Source organism: Diabrotica undecimpunctata, chromosome 3 (assembly GCF_040954645.1).
Source record: "Diabrotica undecimpunctata isolate CICGRU chromosome 3, icDiaUnde3, whole genome shotgun sequence".
NCBI classification, from domain to species: domain Eukaryota; kingdom Metazoa; phylum Arthropoda; class Insecta; order Coleoptera; family Chrysomelidae; genus Diabrotica; species Diabrotica undecimpunctata.
The window spans coordinates 55,852,232-55,875,140 of record NC_092805.1 but is presented as its reverse complement, the minus strand read 5'-3'; the positions used below and the strand labels follow the sequence as shown (position 1 = coordinate 55,875,140).

Sequence of the window (22,909 nt, the reverse complement as noted above, 5' to 3'; positions counted from 1 at the left end):
TTTCCGCTTTGGTGAGTCCTCTTTTTTTCAGGGGTTTGTTTCGCTGCTTATTCTTTAACCGATGCGACTAGCTACCATGCTTGCCCTAAGTCTGCATTATGTATGCTCTCTCTCTCTCTCTCTCTCTCTCTCTCCCAGCAATTGAAATCTACTGCTTATGGCTACTTGATAATTCAGTTCTTTATTTGGTGTGTGAAGAGCTTCTATGTCCCATACTTTTCTTTGTTCTTGTTGCTCTAGCTTTTGTACTGATATTCGTGTTCTCATTTTACCAGAAAATGATCACTATCGCTGTCTGCTCCTCTAATACTTGGCAAACTGTAGCACCAAATTTCAAATACTTTAAGGCGCTTCATGGATGCCTCAGACATGGTCTACGATTCCACTCCGTACTAAAGAACGCTGAAAACATAACATATCCGCAAGCGAACCTTAATTGGGAGTTATAGATCGTAAACGCTGATCTTGCCTCACTGCCTCGCTGATCTCAATCTTTATTTTTATCTCTATCGAGTGTTCCCACCGATCATTAAAATTTAAGTCCAGATAGCAATAATTAATGACCCGTTTTATTAGCTGTTGGTTGACTAACATTTGTCCAGATGTAATTTTGTTTTTACTGATGACCTTAAACTTAGTCTTTTTAATAATAAAATCTAAACCAAATTTTCCACTTTCCTCTGCTATTCTTGTAATAAGTCTCTGCAGTCCTTCTACAATTGTTAAGTAATTCGCCGTTTAATAGTATTCCTGCATCCCACTCTGCTAGGGCCAGGTTCATTATGTGTTCTGAATATACGTTATAGAGTATTGGAGACAGTATACATTCCTGCTGTATTCCTGTCTTTATTTCTATTATTTCTGTCAATTCATCTCCCAATTGTGTATTTGTTATGTATGCCTATACCTTTATACCTACGCATAATCGGCTTACTAATTACATTTCCCCATAAGTTCCTCTCTCGGGTCATACCAATATCGATCCTGACATGTTCTGCCTAAGCTTCTTAAAACAAGTCTTCTCTGGTCTTCCCTTTCTATTTCTTCCAGGAACTTTAAACTTAGCAATTCTATCTCGACGTAGGAGATAAAAAGTATCTTGAACTATGCTCTCATATTAAGCATTAATTGTTGTTACCTCTAAACTTCCCCGAATGAACGCATTTTTAAGTTTATCCTTCTTTGTTACTTCACTCATCCATCTAAGCACCCCCATTTTCGCCATTTGAATTTGTTCCGTTTTCTTTTTTAACTACCCAACATTTAATTTCGTATATTGTAGCTGGTCTCATGGCAGTCTATAAAATTTTCATTTTAGTTTCATTTTTTCTTTTTGTAACAAAATACATAGTTTGCCTCATTCCATTTTATCCATCCCGCCCTAATATATCCATTTATTTCCCCCATAACTCTATATTGCCGATCGTAGATATTTAAAACTATTACTTTTTGCAATAATTTCACCATCCAAAGTTCTCATCTTAGTTTAATAGTAACTCCATCTTTAAATAAACATTCCAAATTCTCCGAATACTCTACGGTTTTAGTTTTTGTTCTAACTCCCTTTCCGTATTTCCGACAAATAATATAGAGTCCTGATACATATGTTTCACATAAAATTTAAAAGTCTCTCCAACACTTGTTTTAACACTAGTTATTACTTCCTCATGCACGTCTCTCACAATTCTCACTTGGTTGGAAAAGTTATATACCTAAACTTCTTTCTTAATGGGCGCCCACACAGAACATATAAAAAAATCCTATATTTTTTCTCAATATCAATTAATACCATTTGAGCGTTTGATTCTTTATTCCTGTATTTTTCTGTCAGCTGCCTTATAATGAAAATTACATCTTCAGGTGAATTAAGTTAGTTTTTTACTCGTTATAAATGTATAAACGGGTTTGACAGTTAAAATGTGTAGTATGAGATATTACACAAAGACCCTCATCTAGGGATTTACCAATTTTTTTGTAAAAATATGTTTAAATAAACAATCAACACGTCAAACTTGTTATTTTGTTCCTAACCTAAAAACTTGTCTATTGAGTGATTTGACATTAACACACAACCTTTTCAGAAAAAAAAGATACACAAAATGAAATATGGTAAACTAAAATCGGATAATAAACAAAAAGTTATTGAAAAATGTGTAACGATTATTTTGCCTACCACATAGGGTATTATTATGGGGGGTTGAAAATTGGGGACAGAAATTACGGGGCTAGAGATACGACAAGCAAAAAAAACCGAAACTTTGACGAACGGCCACTCAGGGTTTATTTGGAGAACTGTCTTATCGTGTTTGAATTGTGTGTAAAAGATAGGCCAGATTGGTTAAATAGTTTTTGCGAAATTTAATTTGTTTAGAAGATTTTATGAAAAATAAGCCAATTTCTAAGACTGGTCCAGATAATTTGACTGAATGCATTTCAATAATCTGGGACTTTTCTCTTTTTTAAGGCATATACTAATTACCTATTATCCAGATTTAGCCATACGGCTCACACTCCCTCTAAGGGAAAAAATTACTCATCCCAGATACCTACGGTATCAAAAGGATTTAGCACTGGTATGACTCTTTCCGTGTTATCGAGCCCTAGGTGACTTGGTTTGCTGGAGTATCTCCCAAAAATTTTCGTACACATCTAGACGTCGCGAGGAGTACAGCTTTCTGCATGGCCTTATAAAGATGTTCATTTAGACCCAGCTTTTTTATGTTCGCTAGGAGGTTTTTGGAAATAACGCCAGCAGTAGATAGAATAATATCTTACCTATTATTATTATTATTATTATATTACAAATAAGGGCAGAGGAGCGAGCTCCTATTATGCCCAAAAAGCAAAAACAACAAAAATAAAAAAAATATGCTTATAAGACTAATACCAATTATAAAGTTAATTAAACATAAACAATTAACTATATCATACAAAAATTTGAATTGTGAGACAATAAATAAATAAATAAATAATGCTGCCCGAGAAAAAAAAAACACAATCCTATAAATAAAATAAAGCGCTATCAAGTTTATTTTTAAAGATGTTAACACTAGTTGCCGATATGGTGTCTTGATCCAAATTGTTCCAGATATTAAAGATTCTATTTGGCAAGAAGTTCACCCTGGACCTTGCAGTAGTTTGTTCCCTCTTTAATTTGTATCTATGGCCTCTTAATCTTTCGTCTTGATTCAAAGTGAATATGGTGCTTAGGTTCCCAAAATTATGTTTTAAAATACGGAAGGACATAATTAGATCACATCGAAGACGTCACTGCTCGAATGTCGTAAAATAAGCCATGGATAATCTATCTTCGTAGGTCTTACACGGCCGTATGCCAGTCTTGTGGCTTTACGCTAAACATTTTCAAGTAGGATCTTATCGCGAATGAGATCTGGATTGCACACTGGTCCGGCAAACTCGAGAATAGGTTTAACGTATATTGAGTAAAGTTTACTAACAGAAGTTAGAGATATACGTGTAAAACATTTACGGATTAAAAATAGTTTCGAGTTTGCACGTTTACACACCGACACTATGTGATCAGACCAATTTAAGTCACTATTAATTATCACTCCGAGATCATTATAAGAGGTTACTGAGTTTAAGGAATGTCCATTAATAAAGTACGGCAGTGATGGGTTATTTTTGCCGATATGTAAAACAACACATTTTTCAATGTTAAGCGGAAGTAACCATTCCGAGGACCATTTGAATATTGCGTCAAGATCTTGTTCAAAAACATGTTGGTTAATAGTTGAATTCACATATAATTTCGTGTCATCAGCGTAAATGGAAACCTTACTGGATACGATGAGCGGAAGATCACTAGTGTAGACACAAAATAGAAGCGGTCCAAATACTGATCCTTGTGGGACTCCACTCTTGACTATCTAGTGAGTGGTCTTCCCCAACAGGAACCCTGAAATATCTGTCGGATAGAAAATCTTCAAACCAAATGTTCAACTTTCCGCAGATACTTAGTGATCCAATTTAGCTAGTAATCGACGTTTTGGAACACGGTCAAAAGCTTTGGAGAAGTCTAACTAGACTACATCGACAGGATTCCGATTGTTTAAAGATAATGATCAATCATTTACACAATAAAGTAAGTTTGTGATCGTTGAACGACCTTTGATAAAGCCATGCTGTTGGTGAGGGATGACATTTTCTTGAAGAAGAAACTCAGACATACCTTCCGAAATAATTGATTCCATGACCTTGCCGACAATAGGAACCAGGCTGGACGATAATTATTGCAATCAAGTTTATTTCCTATCTTGAATATAGGAGTAACCGAAGCCAATTTTCAGGACGATGAGAGAGAACCTTGATTAAAAGAAGCATTAGAAGCATTCATTATAAGAGACATAGGAATGGCTACAGATTCTGCACATTGTTTGAGGAAAAAAGAGGTGAGTCCGTCTAATCCAGGTGATGAATTATTTCGTAGTTTCCGTAAATGATGTTTAATTTCATCCGGTGTGAAAGATATATTGTCAAGAGTTTTAGACAAACTTGGGCACACTATTTGAGGAATGGTATCGTTAGGTTCATTTGTAGAAACCTAAGAAAAGAATAACGATAAACATTCCGAAGATTCGTTATTCGAAGAACATAAAGACCCGTCAGCTTTTTGAAGTAACGGTATGGAGACTTTAGAAGATAAAGATGTACGAATGTACCGATAAACTTTTTTACTATTACCACTTGCAATGATAGATTCTTCAAATTCTGTTCTTAACTTTAGCAAAGATTGTTTGACTCGGTTAGAAAAATTACGGTGGGCGAGAAAATCATCAAGGGAACCAGTAAGTTTATATCTTCGCCAAAGCTTTCGCTTATGTCGAATTAAATGGGTAGCTGAGAGGTTAATCCAAGGTTTTAGTCGATTTCTGTATAGCTGCCGTACGGTTGTATGATCAGAAATTGTTGTAATAGCAGTATGAAGGAAAGAGTCCCATATTGACGATGGATCAGAGTGATTAAGAAAAATAGATTGCCAGTTTAACTGGGATAAAACTGAAATTACATTAAAGAAATCAGTAGTGGCATACGTTACGAAATTATTTTTGCAAGGCGGTGTTAAACTAAATTGAATGTGAGCACTAATAAGCGAGTTTTCAGAAAGACCCACAGGAGAGGACACTTCAAGTGTAGAAATTAGTTGATCGTCATTTGTGAAAAATAAGTCTAAAATTGAAGGATTATTGTTGGCTCTAAACCTTGTAGGTTCAGTTATCAGTTGTAATAAATTTGAGTTCATGAAGTTTTTAAACAAATTTTGGGAATTGATAGTATCAGTTTTGGAAATTATTGGCCAGCTTATGTCTGGAAAATTGAAATTGAAAAAATTATATTTACTACTACTACTAAGGATTTCCACAGTTTTCACTGTCTTCCTTCACTCAACCGTTTTCTCCAATTTTCCCTGTCATTCCAGTCTCCATCTCGCAGGGTTCTTTTCTCCATAGCCTCGTCGATTTCATCTCTGAATGACCTTCGGGGTCTTCCTCTCTTTCTTCTTCCAATCGGGCTCCATTCTGTGATTTTGTTTATCCAGCGTCCTCTGTCCGCTCTTCTGACGTGGCCGTACCAGGATAGTCTCTTCTCCTCTATATAGTCGATTATGTCTGATTGCACTCCCATTCTCCGCTTAATCTCTGCATTTTCAATTCTGTCTCTTTTTGTAAGTTTACAGCTTCTCCTCAGGAACTCCATTTCTACTGCTCTTATTCTACCTCTATTTCTCTTGTTTATTGTCCAGTTTTCGGACCCATATGTCAGGATACTTCTTGTGAGGGTATTATATATTCTCTTTTCTGTCTTTATCGTAATGTTCTTATCCCACAACACTGAGTTTAGTTGTCTTATACAGTTTCTTGTTTATCTCAGTCTGTTGTTTATATCTTCTTCTGTTGTTCCCTGGTTCGATATTATGGTTCCTAAATACTTGAATTTATCTGTTCCATTTATTTGTCTTCCCTCGTCTATCTCTAGGTTTCTCATATCCTTTTTTTTTTTTTTTTTCGGATATGAGAAAAATTATATTTATATACACAAAATGATTCAATATTAAATAGTACTTTTTAAGCTTATAAACATTTACAAAACTTCAGTAGAATTAAGTTTAAATTAAATGGCTAAAAAATATTTGGAAAGCTGGTTAAAAACAAAACCTTTAAAATAAAAAAAAAATGTTTTAGGATCCTTGGGAGACGAGATAGCCTCTTTTTTTTAATCACTGTTACGTTAATTAACAATATTAAGGACTGAAATTAACCAATATTTTATAAGAAAAATCAAAGTTTTAGCAAAAAATATTATTAAAAATTTTTAAGTATGAATGTTAAACAAAGAGTATTTTGCGTTTCGACTAGAGTAAAAGGAGTGAGGGTAACCGATTAAGTTGCCAGCCGCCCTCTTCAAAAAATCCAACACAGTTTCAAAATAGAACGTTCGGAAAAAATGACATCTTGGGTTATAATAAACCAAATTTGCTATTTCTACCAATATCTGACATTTCAGTCATATTTTGTTCTTGAAACGATTGATTTAATGCTAACTCATTCTACAAATTAATGATACAAATATCCTTATTTCGAAATTTTACTACTTCGTCCGTAATTAATTTTTTCGCAAAATTGTTAAAATATAAGTTAGGTACTGTAATTGTAAGGTATGGTTTACATACATTTACATATTATAAAAATAAAATGACGTTTATTAACAAACGGGAACGGTTTACTAAAATAAAATAAAATTAATGAAAATTAAATAAAATGCAATAACATTAAATAAAATTAAACAAAATTAAATATAATTAAATAAAATTAAATATAATTAAATATAATTAAATAAAACTAAATAAAATTAAATAAAATTAAATAAAATTAAATAAAATTAAAGAAAATTAAATAAAATTAAATAAAATTAAATGAAGTTAAATAAAATTTAATAAAATTAAATAAAATTGAATTAAGTTAAATAAAATTAAATAAGATTAAACAGAAATAAATAAAATAAAAAAATAAATAAAATAAAATTTTAATTTGGATCTTTTACTTTTGTGGATAATTAAAGTTTAAATCTTATTTAATATATATTGTTACTTCTTTTGCAACTAGTATTTCTTCTTTTAGATCGTTTTGAATTTCTTCGTTTCTTGTCATGAACATTTTTGCGGCCCTTTTTGTAATCTCTTACCCACTGTGTTTCATCACTGACATTGTTTTGTCTGTATACTTTATAAATCTGGTGGTGAATTTCATCTGATTTTACGTCTTTAGCACTAAGAAACTGAATAAGAGCATGTATTTCACAATCGACGGAGACATTTTGAATACTCAGTATCCATTTCGAACAGATGTAATTACACATTATTGCTGTAGCACAATCGACAGTAGCGCTGCAGAGTCGAAATATCAAAACCATACTTAAAACGCATCTCGTATATTATAGAAAGAAAATAATTTATAAGGTTATGTTAAAATAAATTACTTTATGTTTACATTTGATGTACTTTTATTAACTCTAAACATTTTTAGACAATTATATTGGAAGATGCAGACAAATCAGATGCAATTCGGCAAAAAAAAGGTATTGAAAAACAATACTCTTTTGATGTTGTTTTTGGAGAGGATTCAACACAAGAGGAAGTATACAAAGTTACTACAAAAAATCTCATAACTGACGTCCTTAACGGGTAAGTAATAACACCTTCAACCCTCCTAACAATTAAACCTCACTAACATGATAAGTAGTACAAAGGCTGTTACAATTTTAATATACTGTGTTTGTGATTTAATGTTTGTGCCATCCAAAAAAATTTTATTTAATTAAATCAATTTATACATCTTGACACAATAGCTGAAGACCAAATTTACAGTCTAAATAAAAAAATAATAATAACATCTTGATATTCAGTTTGATTCGAAGATTATCTTGAAATTCAGAAGTACAAGTGAATGTATTCCTTAAGAGGAAAGGTGATTCTCAAAAGTACATTAGTTTATAGAGCTTTCCTGTATCTGACATCTTTTAGTTTTTAATACATATAAAAATAACGTACTGGGACCTCATCATGGGGCAAATATTGTAAGCCTTGAAACCGGTAGCCCAAAAAAGTATTGACTAATTTACCACATACTAGTAAAAAAGATATTTTACTCATATCTACACGTAATTTATAAAAATATAAACGGGACTAAATAAACCTATATATATATATATATATATATATATATATATATATATATATATATATATATATATTTATATATATATATATATATATATATATATATATATATATATATATATATATATAGGGTTCTTGAACTATAATAATATATAAGGTTCTTGAACTCCTAAGTGGAGGATAGAGCTTCAGTGAAAACACGCCATCGGGTTCTATTTTGCGCTAAGGCCTTCACCTCATTCCATGACTTTCCTTGGCCTCTTATCTCGTTCATGATGGATCTTCTCCAAGTTTGTGGCGACCTCTTTTTCTTTTCCCTTGGGGATTCCACTCTAGGGCAGTCTTTATATTTACGAACAATTCTTAGTAGACATTTGTTAACAAAGACCTGCAGTTTGTCTGTGAGGGTGTTTGTCACTTTCCAGGTTTCACATCCGTAGAGTAGAACAGACATGACTTTTGATCGGAATATTCGGATCTTTGTCCTTGTAGTATACTCGCCAGATCTCTAAACAGGGTTGAGCGTGCTAAAAGCTTGTTGGGCTTTTCGTATCCTCATACGAATATCGTCTTCTGTACTTCCGTTTTCTGTTATGACACTTCCAAGATACGTAAAGTTTTCCACATTTTCAATCTGCATATTGTCGATAGTAAATAGCGTGTTGTTCTTTGCATTTATTCTCATGGACTTTATTATTACTAATATTGATTTTCAAACCTATTTTATTGGCTTCAGTGGAAAGTGTTTCCCTCTTCCCTCTTGTGTCGGAGTCCAGTTTGGAGAGAACATAGTCTATAGCTATGTTAAAAAGAAACGGAGAAAGCACGCATCCCTGTCTAACTCCTGTAAGTACGTCGAATTCGTCACTGTTGATCCCATTGTGTGCCACGCTGCATTTCGCATCAGTATATAGTGACTTTATAATAGAAATTATTTTTTGCGGGATGTTTCTTAGCTCTAAAATTTTCCATACAGCAGCGTGAGACAAGCTATCAAAGGCACGTTCAAAATCAACAAAAACCATGTATAGGGGTGTGTTTCATTCAACCGATTGTTCCATTATTACCCTCACAGTATTAATGTGGTCTATGCAGGAGGATTCTGGTCTAAAACCTGCTTGATTAGCTCGAAACTCAACCTTGTTTGTTATTCTTTTCAGTATGATGGTCGTGAAAATTTTATTTATGACAGTAAGCATTCCTCTCCAAGTTTTGCACAGTGTGAGGTTGCCTTTTTTGGAAGCTTGATAATGTTACCTTTTTTCCAGCCCGCTGGAATGTGGTTTTTTTCCCACACCTCTTGGACTATGGGGAGCAAAAGTTCAGCAGTTAGATGCGGATCAGCTTTAAGTATATCAGCAGCAATGATATCGATTCCCGGTGACTTGTTGTTTGTCAGAGATTTGATAGCTGCTATTATCTCCGTTTTGGAAGGGGCCTCGCAAGAAATATGCAAGTCTATATTCTGCGGATTCTCGACAATTTCGTCTGCGTTATCTCTGGGAATACCTAGCATCTCCTGAAAATGCTCTTTCCATCTCTCTACTTGGTCATCTGTTGTAGTAAGTAATTTGCTTGTCTTGGATCTTACAATGTTCGAACAGTTGGACCCTGTTTGTATTAGTCATCTAGTAATTTGGTAAAGCTCCCTAGTTCTGTTTGTGCAGCTGTTTCTGCTTGTTTTGCCAGTTCTTCGGCCCACCTTCTTTTGTCTCTTCTTGCTTTTCTTTTAACTGATTTATTTATTGTTTGATATTCCTGTTGTCGGTGTGCTCTTCTTTCTACAGTTCTTGCTTGCAGGATATCTTTTTTTTTTTCATTGTTTTTCGTTGTATAAACCTACAAGCTATTAAATTAAATGTTTAGATTGCAAACCATTTCCCCTTAACAATAAGCAAGACGGTGTTGAAACTCTTGCAAAACACTATTTAGGGTATTATCATTAATTAAATTAATTTCGGTCCTAATTATCTCTTCAAGTTCGTCAATATTATTAGGTCTGTTAACGTAAACTTTACACTTAAGGTATCCTCATAAGAAAAAATCTAGTGGGGGTGTGGGACAGATCAGGAGATCTAGCTGGCCACTCTAAGAACCCTCGTCTGTCAATTCATATATTAGGAAAAACAATATTTAGGTATTCACGTACATGTCGTGCGTAATGATGTGGTCATCTTGCTGGTACTATAGCGAATTATCCGGTAGCTGACTATTTTGACAATTTGGATAAAGAGCCGCACGTGCGGGAATTTTTCGCTGTTGAAGTAAATTCAAGTAACTGTCACCGTTCAATGAACCGTCAATAAAAAATGGGCCCACAATTTTAGTACCAACTATTCCAGCAAAGACCTTAACTGTCTGTAGATACTGAGTGTGCCCTTCTACCACCCAGTCAGGATACCTGCAGTTCTGCCTATTTAATGTACATTTTAAGGAAAAGCCTCATCTGAGAAAACACATTTCCGTAGGAATTAAGGATCATGATTACATTAATCCATCGTTGATTCACAAAATTCTTGTCTGCGATCGAAATCATCTTCATTAAGTTCATGAATCACTTGCACCTATATGGGCCCCACTTATTCTCTTTAAGAGACTTTATAATAGATGATTGAGATATCGATTGCTCCAATGCAAATTGACAGGTAGATTTATGAGGATTTTCTTGCACTGATAATATTACATCCAATCGTTGATCTTGCGAGAGGCTTGGACGGCATTCCGTATATATTTATCACCGACATTGCCAAAATTTCTAAATTTTGCTTCATCTTTGCTCATCGTTGATTGTGTAATAGGTCTATCAGGATATTTCTATCTCCATAAACTACCATCATTAAAATCTCTTTGCGTTACTTTTCGCTTAAACGGGCCATGATGTTGATAACTTTTTTAAAACAGTTATTGTTTGATAGCTTACTATTAATTTTTTAAAAAACTATTTACAGGCAGCGGCGGAATTCCCTATTTAATTTCTACAAATATTATGTGACATGACTAACATAAGAAAAAATATGACATTCGTATACAAAAGGATGCGCTCTTTTCCATTTACCGATTTTCCGATTACCATTTAAAAAAATGATAATGACCTCATAACTAAAATAGTAATGACTTCTTCAAAATATGATGACGTCATCACTATTCACATATACACATAATTCAGCAAAAAATGCGCAACTTAAAAATAAAATCGACCTGTTCCAGCTTTTTTACCCAGTGACTAAATCAAGCGTTTAACGAATTTATTTCAACCTTTACGTGCTCACTGTATAATATATTTATTACAATTTATATTCCCGACTTAAAACCTACAAACAATATTAATTTATTATTTAGACTAACTAAAATGTAATTCGTTCTGTATTTATATATTGTCCCGTTACTCTAGAACTCCAGAGAAGAACCCTCGTGTCGTTACTGTGACGAGTCTCGAATCATCCAGTCCGGGTAGGTAGCTGCTTCCGTGATGTCAATATCATAAAATCTTAACTCTAGACAGACGGTTCCGGTAAAACACCTGCGTTCAGCGTTCACTCGAATTTTCGACAAGGTCGGGATCTTGAACTAGCGTCCATCGTAATACTTAACACGTGAAGATTGCCTAAAAGAATCGCTAAGAAAACACAGTGTGTAACCAAATACATTATATCTTAGTTACTATTTATAAATCTGTTAATAAATAACAGATTTGTAAATAATTGTCAGGTTGCAACATCAACTCTGATTATTACTTCACAACAAGTAAGCAACTTTAAAATGAAATTGAAGAAAATCCAAACGAAGTATCAGTATCAATGAAAACCTTGGAATCTGGATAAAATAAGAAAACATCTAGCTTACAAATAAAGATCAGAGAAAACTAAATGTGGAATGAACATATAAAACACTGCCATAACATTGAATGGGATATACCTTTATAGAAAATACGGGGGGGGGGGGATTAAATAGGGGATTAATATCTACAATTTGAACGAGAGGTGCATACAATTTAGATATAGAAATTCTATAATTATTGGATAAAATAAGAGTATTAAAAATGGAACAAATCAGAATACGAGAGAATACAGCGACTATCAGTAATAAAAAAGGACAAGCTAAAGGGACATGGTTTGGAGGAAAATGCAGATTGAAACAACTAAAAAAAGAGTATGACCAATGGAAGAATAAGAGTGAACAAAACTCTAAAATCAGAATCTTGAAAAAAATTATGTAAATGAGTTGTTTGACGATGATGACAAAAGTTCAATAGAAAAACTAAAGTATCCAAATAAATCTGGACCACCTATTAGAGAATCAAAATTGAGAAGCTTAACAGATCTAATTAAAGATGAGAAAGCACCAGGACAAGTCAACCAGAAAGAGATTGCAACTTTGACCGATCATAACTCCAGAATTAATAAACTGATCATCATGTTTTCTTTTTTTAAGCGTCTTTCCAAGCACTTTTAATATCCGTTCTAAAAATTGAAATCGATGAACAATTGATGCAGTTATTCAAATTGTTTATAAGCCTTAAATTTAAACATTTTTTTAAATTCCCTAGACTCTTCTAATCATCAAATTTGCACTTGTTGCATGATACAGTTGCCTAGGTACTGAATTAAAAAACATACGTATGCGTTTAAAATTCTAACTTACCTGTATCTAAAAAAATTTAACTCTAAATATGGCTCGACTATGATTTCACTAAATACTATATATACTTTTATAAATATTTCACTTGCACGTCATATTAATATTTTTATTATGGTTAAGCTTTAAACTTGACATTAATGACAAACGACCTTCAAATAAACGGGAAAAAGCTAATGACATGTTTTCTTAATGAACAATAGAAGTGAGTCGCTTACTTTTAAGTCTTCAGCTTGTCATTCTACGATGTATTGATTATAGTATACATTTTGCAGGTTAATTAATCTTGTGTGGTCATTAGGCTTTTTTATTATTAATATTGTGTTCAGAAACTAGCTATTGTAGAACTAAGAACGACTAAATCGTTTCAATAAATAATGAGATTATGTAAATATAAACATTGAAAACACTATTAAAGGTTTCTAGAGACACAGTGGCAAAATTGCTATAGATAAAAGTATAATTTGTATGATTGCCTTAATGATATTGGAATGTTTTTTGTTTTATTACAGTAGCAACATAAACACTAAGTATTTGTATTATTTGTAAGTCCTATCTCTCATATTTGATGATATTTTCCAGAAATACAATAAAGGTAAATAAAAATTACAATATCAATATTAAAACAGCATGTATTTGAGAGTTATAGAGAAATAACAAGCATTCATAATATGTAATGGACGTGTGAACTATAAGCGATTAAAACTGCGATTCGGATCTGTATATGATGCGAATGCTTTTCCGGGAAAAGCTAGCTGTAGTAAATAATGATAAAGGATGTAAGATAGATAAGTGGATAAACTGAATATCAAAGACCCAAAATTCACAGAGAGATAAAAGCCAGCTAAGAATTTGTAGGTGGGACCTAGTCGTGAACCAACTTGCATTCCTATGGCTAACGAAAGAAAACAAAGGCGACAGGCAAAGATAACTGTGTGAGGTAATATAAATGAAATATATAGAACGGAATATGGAATTAAGTTTGATGATCAACTTAAGGAAAGCATAAACAGAAAAAATATTTCACGACAAGCAACGATGCGAAGAGATACAAGACAAAGTGATAATAGGTACATGAAAAAAAATAAAGTCATGTAAAAAAAGTATTTTTAAGACAATTTGTTGAGAAACTCTAGAAAATCTGAGAAAAGTCTAAACCAACAGAACAAAGCTAGGATTTTTTCGAGCGCGGTAAGGGATTTGCTCACGGGTTTAAATTAAAGATTAACTGTAGAGAAGGACTAATCTCAAGGGAGAAAACTAAGATGATCAAAGACCTACTTAAAGCAAGCTGCAATCTGAAGGGCAGGCTACAGGGCAGATGCTGGCAATAGTAGAACCGGAGATTGAGCAACTAAGCTTGGAAACTGGAAGCCCTGGAGAAGGTCAACTAGTAGCAGCGTTTTTAAATCAAGTATTTAAGGTTTAAATACCACACTTTATAATTTTTTGTGCGTATTCTTGGGCAATCAATAAATTTGCGAGGGATAAAGAGAAGATTTAAGTTTTCTGATACAAAAGAAAAAGGATGCGTACGTACTACAAACTATTCAATAGGGCTTATTAATTCTTCTCTAGTCTACCCGGAAGAAAATTGTCTATATATATATATATATACATATATGTTCGGATAAATTTCCGCGGTCAGATGAATGAAAATTACTTAGTTCTCGGGAAGAACTGCGTTGAGAATTTATTACTGAGTAATAAATTCTCAACGCGGTTCTTCCCGAGAACTAAGTAATTTTCATTATATATATATATATATATATATATATATATATATATATATATATATAATATATATATATATATATATATATGAAAACAATTACAGAACAATCAATATAGATATTATCCTAGTCGATGTACGATGTTCCCCTTAAAGGAAGTTTATTAGCAAAATATAAATGTTTGTATTATAGGTCTTAAAACTTTTCTATTTTCTCCTATTCTTGTGTTATCCTGTTGTAAAGAATTATTTATAAGTACGCAATGCTCATATAAAACACAATCCCGTCACACAATGTGTTGAGTAGAAGCCTCCACAGAATCAAACTGCATCATCCCATACAGAGGGTGGAGTACATTCTGGATATTTAATGCAGTTCTCGAGATAAAGTGAATATTCGCCAACACCTCCCACGAAGCAATCATAAGGGAAATTCGTCTAAAAGGAATAGACGATACAAGTTGCAGATGAATAGACTACATGCGGAGGAGCTGTGTGACATATGCAACGTTGAAAGGGGATACATTGCCAACACAAGTAGTCAAAGATTATCCGTAGGGGGAGTTTTATTTATTGTCTTGTGGAATCTGGTCATGGATGGTCTAATAGCTAGACTCAACAACGACAAGCATCATGTTCTGGGCCATGCGGATGACCATGCAGCAAATTTAATGATACAGTCAGAGATATAGTGATCCAATGTGCCAAAATAAGGAATTTAGAAGGATTGGATCCTCCGAGCCTAAACGGTATAAGTTTAGATCTGGTGAATGAAGTAAAGTTTCTTGGGGTAGTATTAGACTCGAGGCTTACTTGGAATCAGTAGATATACCAATCAGAAAATATGGGACTTAACACTTTCTTCTTCTTATAATGTCGTGCACCTATAGTGCGTTCGCGAATTATCTTATGGCTAGACGTCTGTCTTTTGCGGCATGCAAAAGATCGCCAGTGTTATTTATGCCTGTCCAGTTCTTTATGTTTCGTAGCCACGACATTTGTTTGCGACCTACTCCTCTCTTGCTTTCAATATTTTTCTGGATGATTAGTTGAGGGATTGCGTATTTTTTCCTCTCAGAATATGACCGAGGTATCCAATTTTTTGTACCTTGATCAAATTGAGTAGTTCTCTCTCAGAATTTCTCTTTCTCAGAAGTTCTCTTTCTTAAGACTTCGTCTTTCTCACCCTATCTGTCCATGGTATGCGGAACATTCTTCGCAACGTCCACATTTCGAAGGCCTCCAACTTATTAATGGAAGGTACTTTTAACGTCCATGTTTCCATGCCGTATAACAATATGGATCATACATAGCATTTAACCATCCTGTAGCAAAGATTGAGGGAAAGATTGCGGTTACATGGTAGCGGTTTAAATTTAAGAAAAGCTTGTCTTGCTTGTTCGGTACGGCATTCTATTTCTTGTTGAGGATCCTATTGGTCATTTATCATCATTCCCAAGTATTTAAATTTTTTCACTTGATCGATTGGAGCATTATCTACTTGCAGTTGTATTCTTAAAAGTGCGTTTTTTCTTATTGCCATGTATTAAGTTTTTCCAGCATTCATCTTCAAGCCATATATTTTTCCTACGGTGTTTATTTTATTTACCATTAACTGCATATCATGTTCGTTGTCTGTTATTATTGCGGTGTCGTCCACGTAACGAATGTTATTTATAGGGAACCTGTTTACCTTTATTCCACACTCAAAGCCTTCCAGTATCTCTGCAGTACCTTTGCAAAAATGTTCTCCACATAGCGATTAAAGACCATAGGAGACAAAATACACCCCTGTCGCACCCCTCTTAAAATTTCAAATTCTTCTGTGTTGGTTGATTTGCTCAGTCTTACTCGTGCTTTTTGATTCCAATAGAAATTCTGGATAACTCTTATATCTTTCTCGTCAATGTTAGCGTTGTGTAGCATTTTTATCATTGCGTCATATTTTACGGTGTTTAACACCAGACATACTATATTTGATTTATAATGTGCAAAGGTGCAAAGGCTTGGGTGCCACGAAATTACAGGGGATATAAGGGGTACACCAACACTAGCTACGGAGGCCCTACCATATCTCCTTCCTTTACATATAACTATAAGAGTAGAGGCAAGCATAGGATATTATAGACTGAGAGGAAACCTGAGCAACGTACCGGTAAGATCAGGACATAGTAACATAATAAATGAAACTAGGGATGTCGAATGGATGATAATTTTGTGACCATACGCTACCCAGATACAAGCCTAAAGTATCTTGCCAAGTGAACATTTGCCCACGAGAGGGTTAAGACAAAGAAAACTCTGAGGAAACTGCAGGACACCGACTGCAGGTTTGCACCTGGTACATGGACAGGTATCAAACTGCAGAAAGATCGAGTGCTGGAATATTCGGTATTGATGAAAAGTTACATTTCCATTCCGCTAGGGGAATATACCGCTGCATTTCAGGCAGAGATGAGAAAAGAAATTAACATAAGAGCTTTCGAACTGAAGCGGATTAATATATGCACAGATGAAGTACCATCTACCAGCACAAGTAGCCATGGGAGCTCTCATAAGCCCTAAGGTGGACTCTAGTCTAGTGTAGGAATGCCGACGCGAACTCGATAGACTGCTGAAATATAATTGTGTTACACTGGTATGAGTTTCAGCTCATTGAGAAATATATGACAATGAAAGAGCTCATGCACTTGCCAGAAGAGCATCAGATACAAAATACTTCGGTCCCAAGCCGGCCGCGGAAATGTCAAAAAGCTCTTTCTAAGCCTGGATCCAAAGATAACACAATTCACACTGAAAAAATATGGACATGCGTCAGTTGTGACAACTGCATACAATGGCACTGTTTTATGTAGACTTGAGACAACAATAACTCCAAATATATACGGTACCAATCCACAAGATTTGTATAAGCTGGTACAATGTTTCATATTCCTTGAAAGAGTATTATAAAGAATTGGAAAATGTACAATAAGCGAATGGGCTGAACGACCGATGTACGACGAGATGTACGACTGTTTATAGCAGATGGCTTCCAGGAAAACAAACGACATTTTCGAAACTTTCACAAAAAATTAAACTTTCGTATGCGTTTTTAACAAAGTTATTATTAATTATTAAAAAGAAAGAAAATTGTTGCTTAACAAGTTGAGAACAAAATTAAATAACATGACTTACGTAATTCTCAAATTAAAGGTCCGTTAATATAATTCACTGACGTTAACCTACAGCCTTTAACTTTTATTGAGGTCCTAATGTCTTTATATCTTATTTATAAGTGAAAAATGATAAAAACTTTTTTGCATATTTTATCTATCATAACTGTCATAACTGAATTTACTAATAATAACTCTTGATATCTATATCAGTTAGTGTGGGAAAATTTTAATTTCCCTGGTCTATATGATTTTATTAGTCTGTAATAGGTCCTATTTAAAAATTATTGTTTACTAATAAACCATAAAAATAAACCTATTAGCAGTTCTAAAAATTGAGCTGTTATTTATTATAATATTTTAGATATAATGGAACTGTATTTGCATATGGACCCACGGGGGCAGGCAAAACTCATACTATGGTGGGCACAAGATCGACTCCAGGAATCATGATTAGGGCTCTTAACGATATATTTGAGGCAGTAAAAGATAAGGAAGACGAGTATTCGGTGAGTGGTAATAATTTTATTTTTTGAAAAACCAAAACTTCTGTACACCAAAAACGGATGATTTTAGAAAATCTTTTAAAACTGTAGTATTTATCAGTTTGTACAAAAGAGTGTTCAAAGCGAAAGTGTAAGAAAGTTTATTAGCTTTGTGAAAAAAGATTAAATTATAATATAAAACACGGTTTACAACAAATAGAAGAAATTTACAATATGAGATTAATTAAGAACTGTTAGAGATAGTGTGAAAATATCATTAAAAGTAAAAAAAGTTAAAGGTAAAAAAAGGCAAAAAAGATATAAATGATGAATAGAAATATTATTTATAATATAGGTATTATTTTTTAGCTCTGCCTATTAGCTACTCAAACATTTCTCCTTTCTTCGGTTTTGTGATTATTGCTTATTTTTGCGATTATTATTATGTTTATTTAGAATGTATTCCAAGCTGTAGAGACAAAAATGAATGATTTTGAGCATTAATTAGTGAATGTTTTGAAACCAGTACAGCATTATGAAGGGCAATGCCTGAAGTAACCTCCAAGTGTTTGCAACTTCAAACTGTTAGTTAGTATAATTATCTTATGGTACTTTTAAGAAGCAAAAACGGCATTTTTGATTATTTTTATTGTATTCGATCAACAATAATTTGGGGTAAAATATTATATATAATAGGGTAAATAAAAAATATTAAAAAAAAGCTTTAATATGAGGTCTACACTAAACTGAATCCAATAGTTTATGCAAAATTAATGATTGAAGGTGCAAAAATGTCAATTTTTCTCCATTTTTAAATTTTGAAATAAATTTTGTAAAAAATATTTTTTTTTATTCAAAAATTATTATATTTTATCTATTTTAATTATAAATCCGATCAGTCAATTCGTTTTTGAGATACGGTTTTTATAAAAATTCTTAAAAGTATATAAATTTTGCATAGCCTCAACTTTTTTGTTTGTAGAAGAATAGAAATATTATTCTAAACGGATTCTCTTTTTGGTCGATTATATCTTTATGAAAAAATAAAAATATTTGACTAAAAAACCCCTTATTTATTGCTCTGAAGTAGGGGCAATTTTTGCGTTGTAAATTAATTAAGCTACAACGCTGCCTATTCATTATACTTATTTTTATCATAAATTCTTATAGCCGAAGATCTTAATCTTAAATCAAGACAAAGATTTAAATAAAAAAAGTTTTCTTCGACCAATAGCTTAATTTGTTTAAAAAATCACAGCTGCTTTAATTATAACAAATTTATCATATCTGCGTTAAATATGGACCATTTTTTTTATCTGGGGTATCGGAAAATTTTGCGCACATTGGCGATATTTTTTGGCTGCGATTTAAACTTTAGTGACAATTAACTATATTAATTTTTCTAAAAATATTAATATTAGCTTCATTTTTCTTATTCGTTTTTTTTAGTTTTGTGTAGTTTCTGCTAATTCCACACTGTATCTCTTTACCAATCTCTATTTTGACGAAGTCGCTTTATATTGTTTTTCTATTTTTTTTTGTATTTTATATAATCTGTCTTATTGTTTTTTTAATGAAACTTTTATTATTACTTAGCTCATGATTTAAATGTGAAAAATCTTTCTTTATTGATATTATGTTTAAGTTTATACGTTTTTGTAATTGAGGCGTTCTTTGCAAAAATCTAGTTTGTCGTTAATTGCAATATTGAAAAAAATTTTAAAAAAGTTATTTGATTGAACAATAATAATTTTGCAGAAATTATTAAATTAGTGATTTATTGTTTTAATGATTACACACATTTTACAATATAAATAACATTATTTTTTCCTTTTTTTATGAAAGCCATTTTTTCATTCTATATATGGGGGTTTTGCAATGGAAATTTCCATTACCTTGTATGAAAAAGAATATGTATATATAGTATCAAACTAAAATGAAAAATAAATGGAAACTTTTATTTGAAATGTATACAAAACATTTAGTCTTCATTACTTACACCAATGCTGTTATCGTCTTCGTCTAAATCGAAAATCTTTTCAGACTGATAACTAGATTCCAATTCGTTATATGTTGAAGAACTAGAATTTCCACTCAAATATAGAAGAGAATATCTTAGTCAAAAATTTCTGATTAATATTCATATTCGTCATAGAAACTACTCTCTTTACTGAAGCATTAGCAAACTTAATAATGCAGATTTAACAAATAAATATTGGATCCACAAAAATTCTCCTCCACTTTGTGACGCTTTTAGAAATCTCTCAAATTGCAATAACACCAACTCATACACATATGATAATTCAAACTTTGAAGAATTTTATGCTTTTTTGCAAACTATTACGGTAATTAAACCAAGGTACCATGTAAATACTGCAATCAGCTACAATATTTTTAGGAATTTATTAGAAAACTGGCCAGCATCAACAGTTATTTATACAGACGCATCCAAGTCTTCTCTTGGCACTGGATGTGCTTTTTATATTCCTTCAAAAAGTATAGAAAACATGTTTACTCTGGATCATAATTTTTCAATTTTTACTGCTGAAGCTATAGCAATTTATGAAGCATTTTAAGAATTCCAATGACAACTCCGCAATAATTGCATCTGATTCTTTGTCGGTTCTTATAGCCATTGAGACTATATCTTTTCCTAACAAAAGCACAAATATTTACATCCTTCTAATCAAAAAAATTATTTTTGAATTATATCAGGAACAAAGAACAGTTAAATTTTTGTGAATTGAAGCTCACATAGGGCTTGAGCATAATGAGTATGTAGATATATTAGCTAAAAAAGCCATTGATTCTGGTGCGAAAACAGATTATAAGCTCTGCATCCCAGATTTATTTGTAACAATCAAGAATATTGTAAACAATCAGTGGAAACAAGAATATCATGAATACAGTCAACACTCTAAATCACAATATGCACTCATACAACCCTCAATGCCGAGTGAATTTTGGTTTAAAAATTACTATGTTCCATATAGATACATTACATCTATTATCAGAATGAAATCAGGACAGGCATGTTATCCGGCTCATCTGGCAAAACTTAAAATTGTAAAGATTTAAATTACATTTTTTTGAATGTACAAAATATATACAACAAACTGACGACTTAATAAAAAATGTAATCAAACATAAAATCCTTCCACCCTATAACATTTGTTACCATTTGTCATTAAATAACAAAAATGTATATAACTACTTAACAGAATATATTTCGAAAAGTAACCTCAATTTGTAAGTTCAGTCAAAAAAATAGTAACCTTTGTTTTATCCCATTTGTTTTAAACCTACTATCCATGATCCTGTCTAGTTTTTGTTTTAATTTAATGTCTCGATGGGTCCCTAGACGGGAAGCGAGTAACCATGTTTATTCCATTGGTAATGTTCCATAAATATATTGTGATAATTATTTTCTTTTCTTTTCTTTGGGAAGAACTTAAAAAAAAAGTTGTGACTGGCTGAATGGCAAATGCCTATGCGAAAAAAAAAATAACTAGATTCTCTAATAAGTTGGTTATAAAAGTTTTGAGCCTCTGTTTTTTTTTTCAACAAATATTGGATTAATGGCTGTTCCCTTGTCCCTGAGAAATATCCAAACGCGTACTACATAACGGTTTAAATTGAAACTCTTTCAGTATACTACGTTTGTTTGTTATACGGGATTTTTTCCAGCTACCTGTATAATCCTGTCTTACTAAAACAACCCCAGGTTCATCAACTAAATGTTTTTTGATTTTCACTGGAGGACGAGATGATCTAAGAAAAATGGAGTTACTGCTTCTAAAATGTTAAATATCATAGACTGATTAACATCAGTTGCGGTAAACGGTGATCTTTTTAATCAATGAAAAATGTTGGTGGCAACTTAAAAATGAATGACAGAATAGGAAATACATGAGTGATAGTTTTAAATATGTGTAAACCATGGACAAGCAGGTACAAAAATTTCATAAGAACATAGTTTTTATTTTGTCCGGCACATCCGTCGCTTAACCCTTTCGCTGCGGCAGAAATTACTAGTAGGTACCGTGTATGCGGCTCACTTTTTTCTCTTAAAAATGAAAATATTCATATATACAAGTTTAATTTATCTTATTAAGACTTTATAAAGCCATATTTGTAGGTTTGTATAAAATTTTTTTCTAGACGCACATGCGCGGCATCCGCATATGTGAAGAATTTCATTGCAATATGCGGAAGACGCACATGCGCAGCCTCCACATATATGAATGATTTCATTGAAATATGCGAAAGCCGCACATATGAGCCTTCACGAAATGATTGAAAACCATTTTTTTTAGGGAAAAGTTTAATGTCCTATTTGCAACTTAAAACTAAAAATAACAAAAATAAATTTCACAAAATATGAAGTCTATTATTTTCTATGGTATTCCTGAAAACATACTCCTAGGCAAAGTCCTGGTTTTCCTTTACATTCTAAACAATGGTAAATACTATCTTTTTGGTAGAATACATTCGGCATCTTTTTCTTAAAGTTTTACCGCATTCATTGGTGACATCAATTTTTGAAGGTGTGTGTTCAACATTTTGTATCCTGCCTTTTCCTGGAGATGGAACTTCTGGTAACAACTTTTCTAAGATCTCATGTCTAAACTTGCTCAGTGTTTTCGTTTCGCCATAAAATTTATTATATAGGATATGAGAATTAATAAGTAATAACTGAATGATA

The 22,909-nt window shown here is 32.6% G+C and overlaps 1 protein-coding gene across 1 annotated transcript in view; it reads left to right on the top strand.

Moving 5' to 3' along the window:
- The window catches only part of LOC140436823 (kinesin-like protein KIF19), a 234,969-nt gene that overhangs the window by 129,236 nt on the left and 82,824 nt on the right, over window positions 1-22,909 (top strand). The window contains exons 3-4 of the mRNA XM_072525950.1: window positions 7,545-7,702; window positions 18,084-18,228. Of these exons, the coding sequence (XP_072382051.1) occupies window positions 7,545-7,702; window positions 18,084-18,228 (303 nt within the window). The remainder of the gene's footprint in view (window positions 1-7,544; window positions 7,703-18,083; window positions 18,229-22,909) is intronic.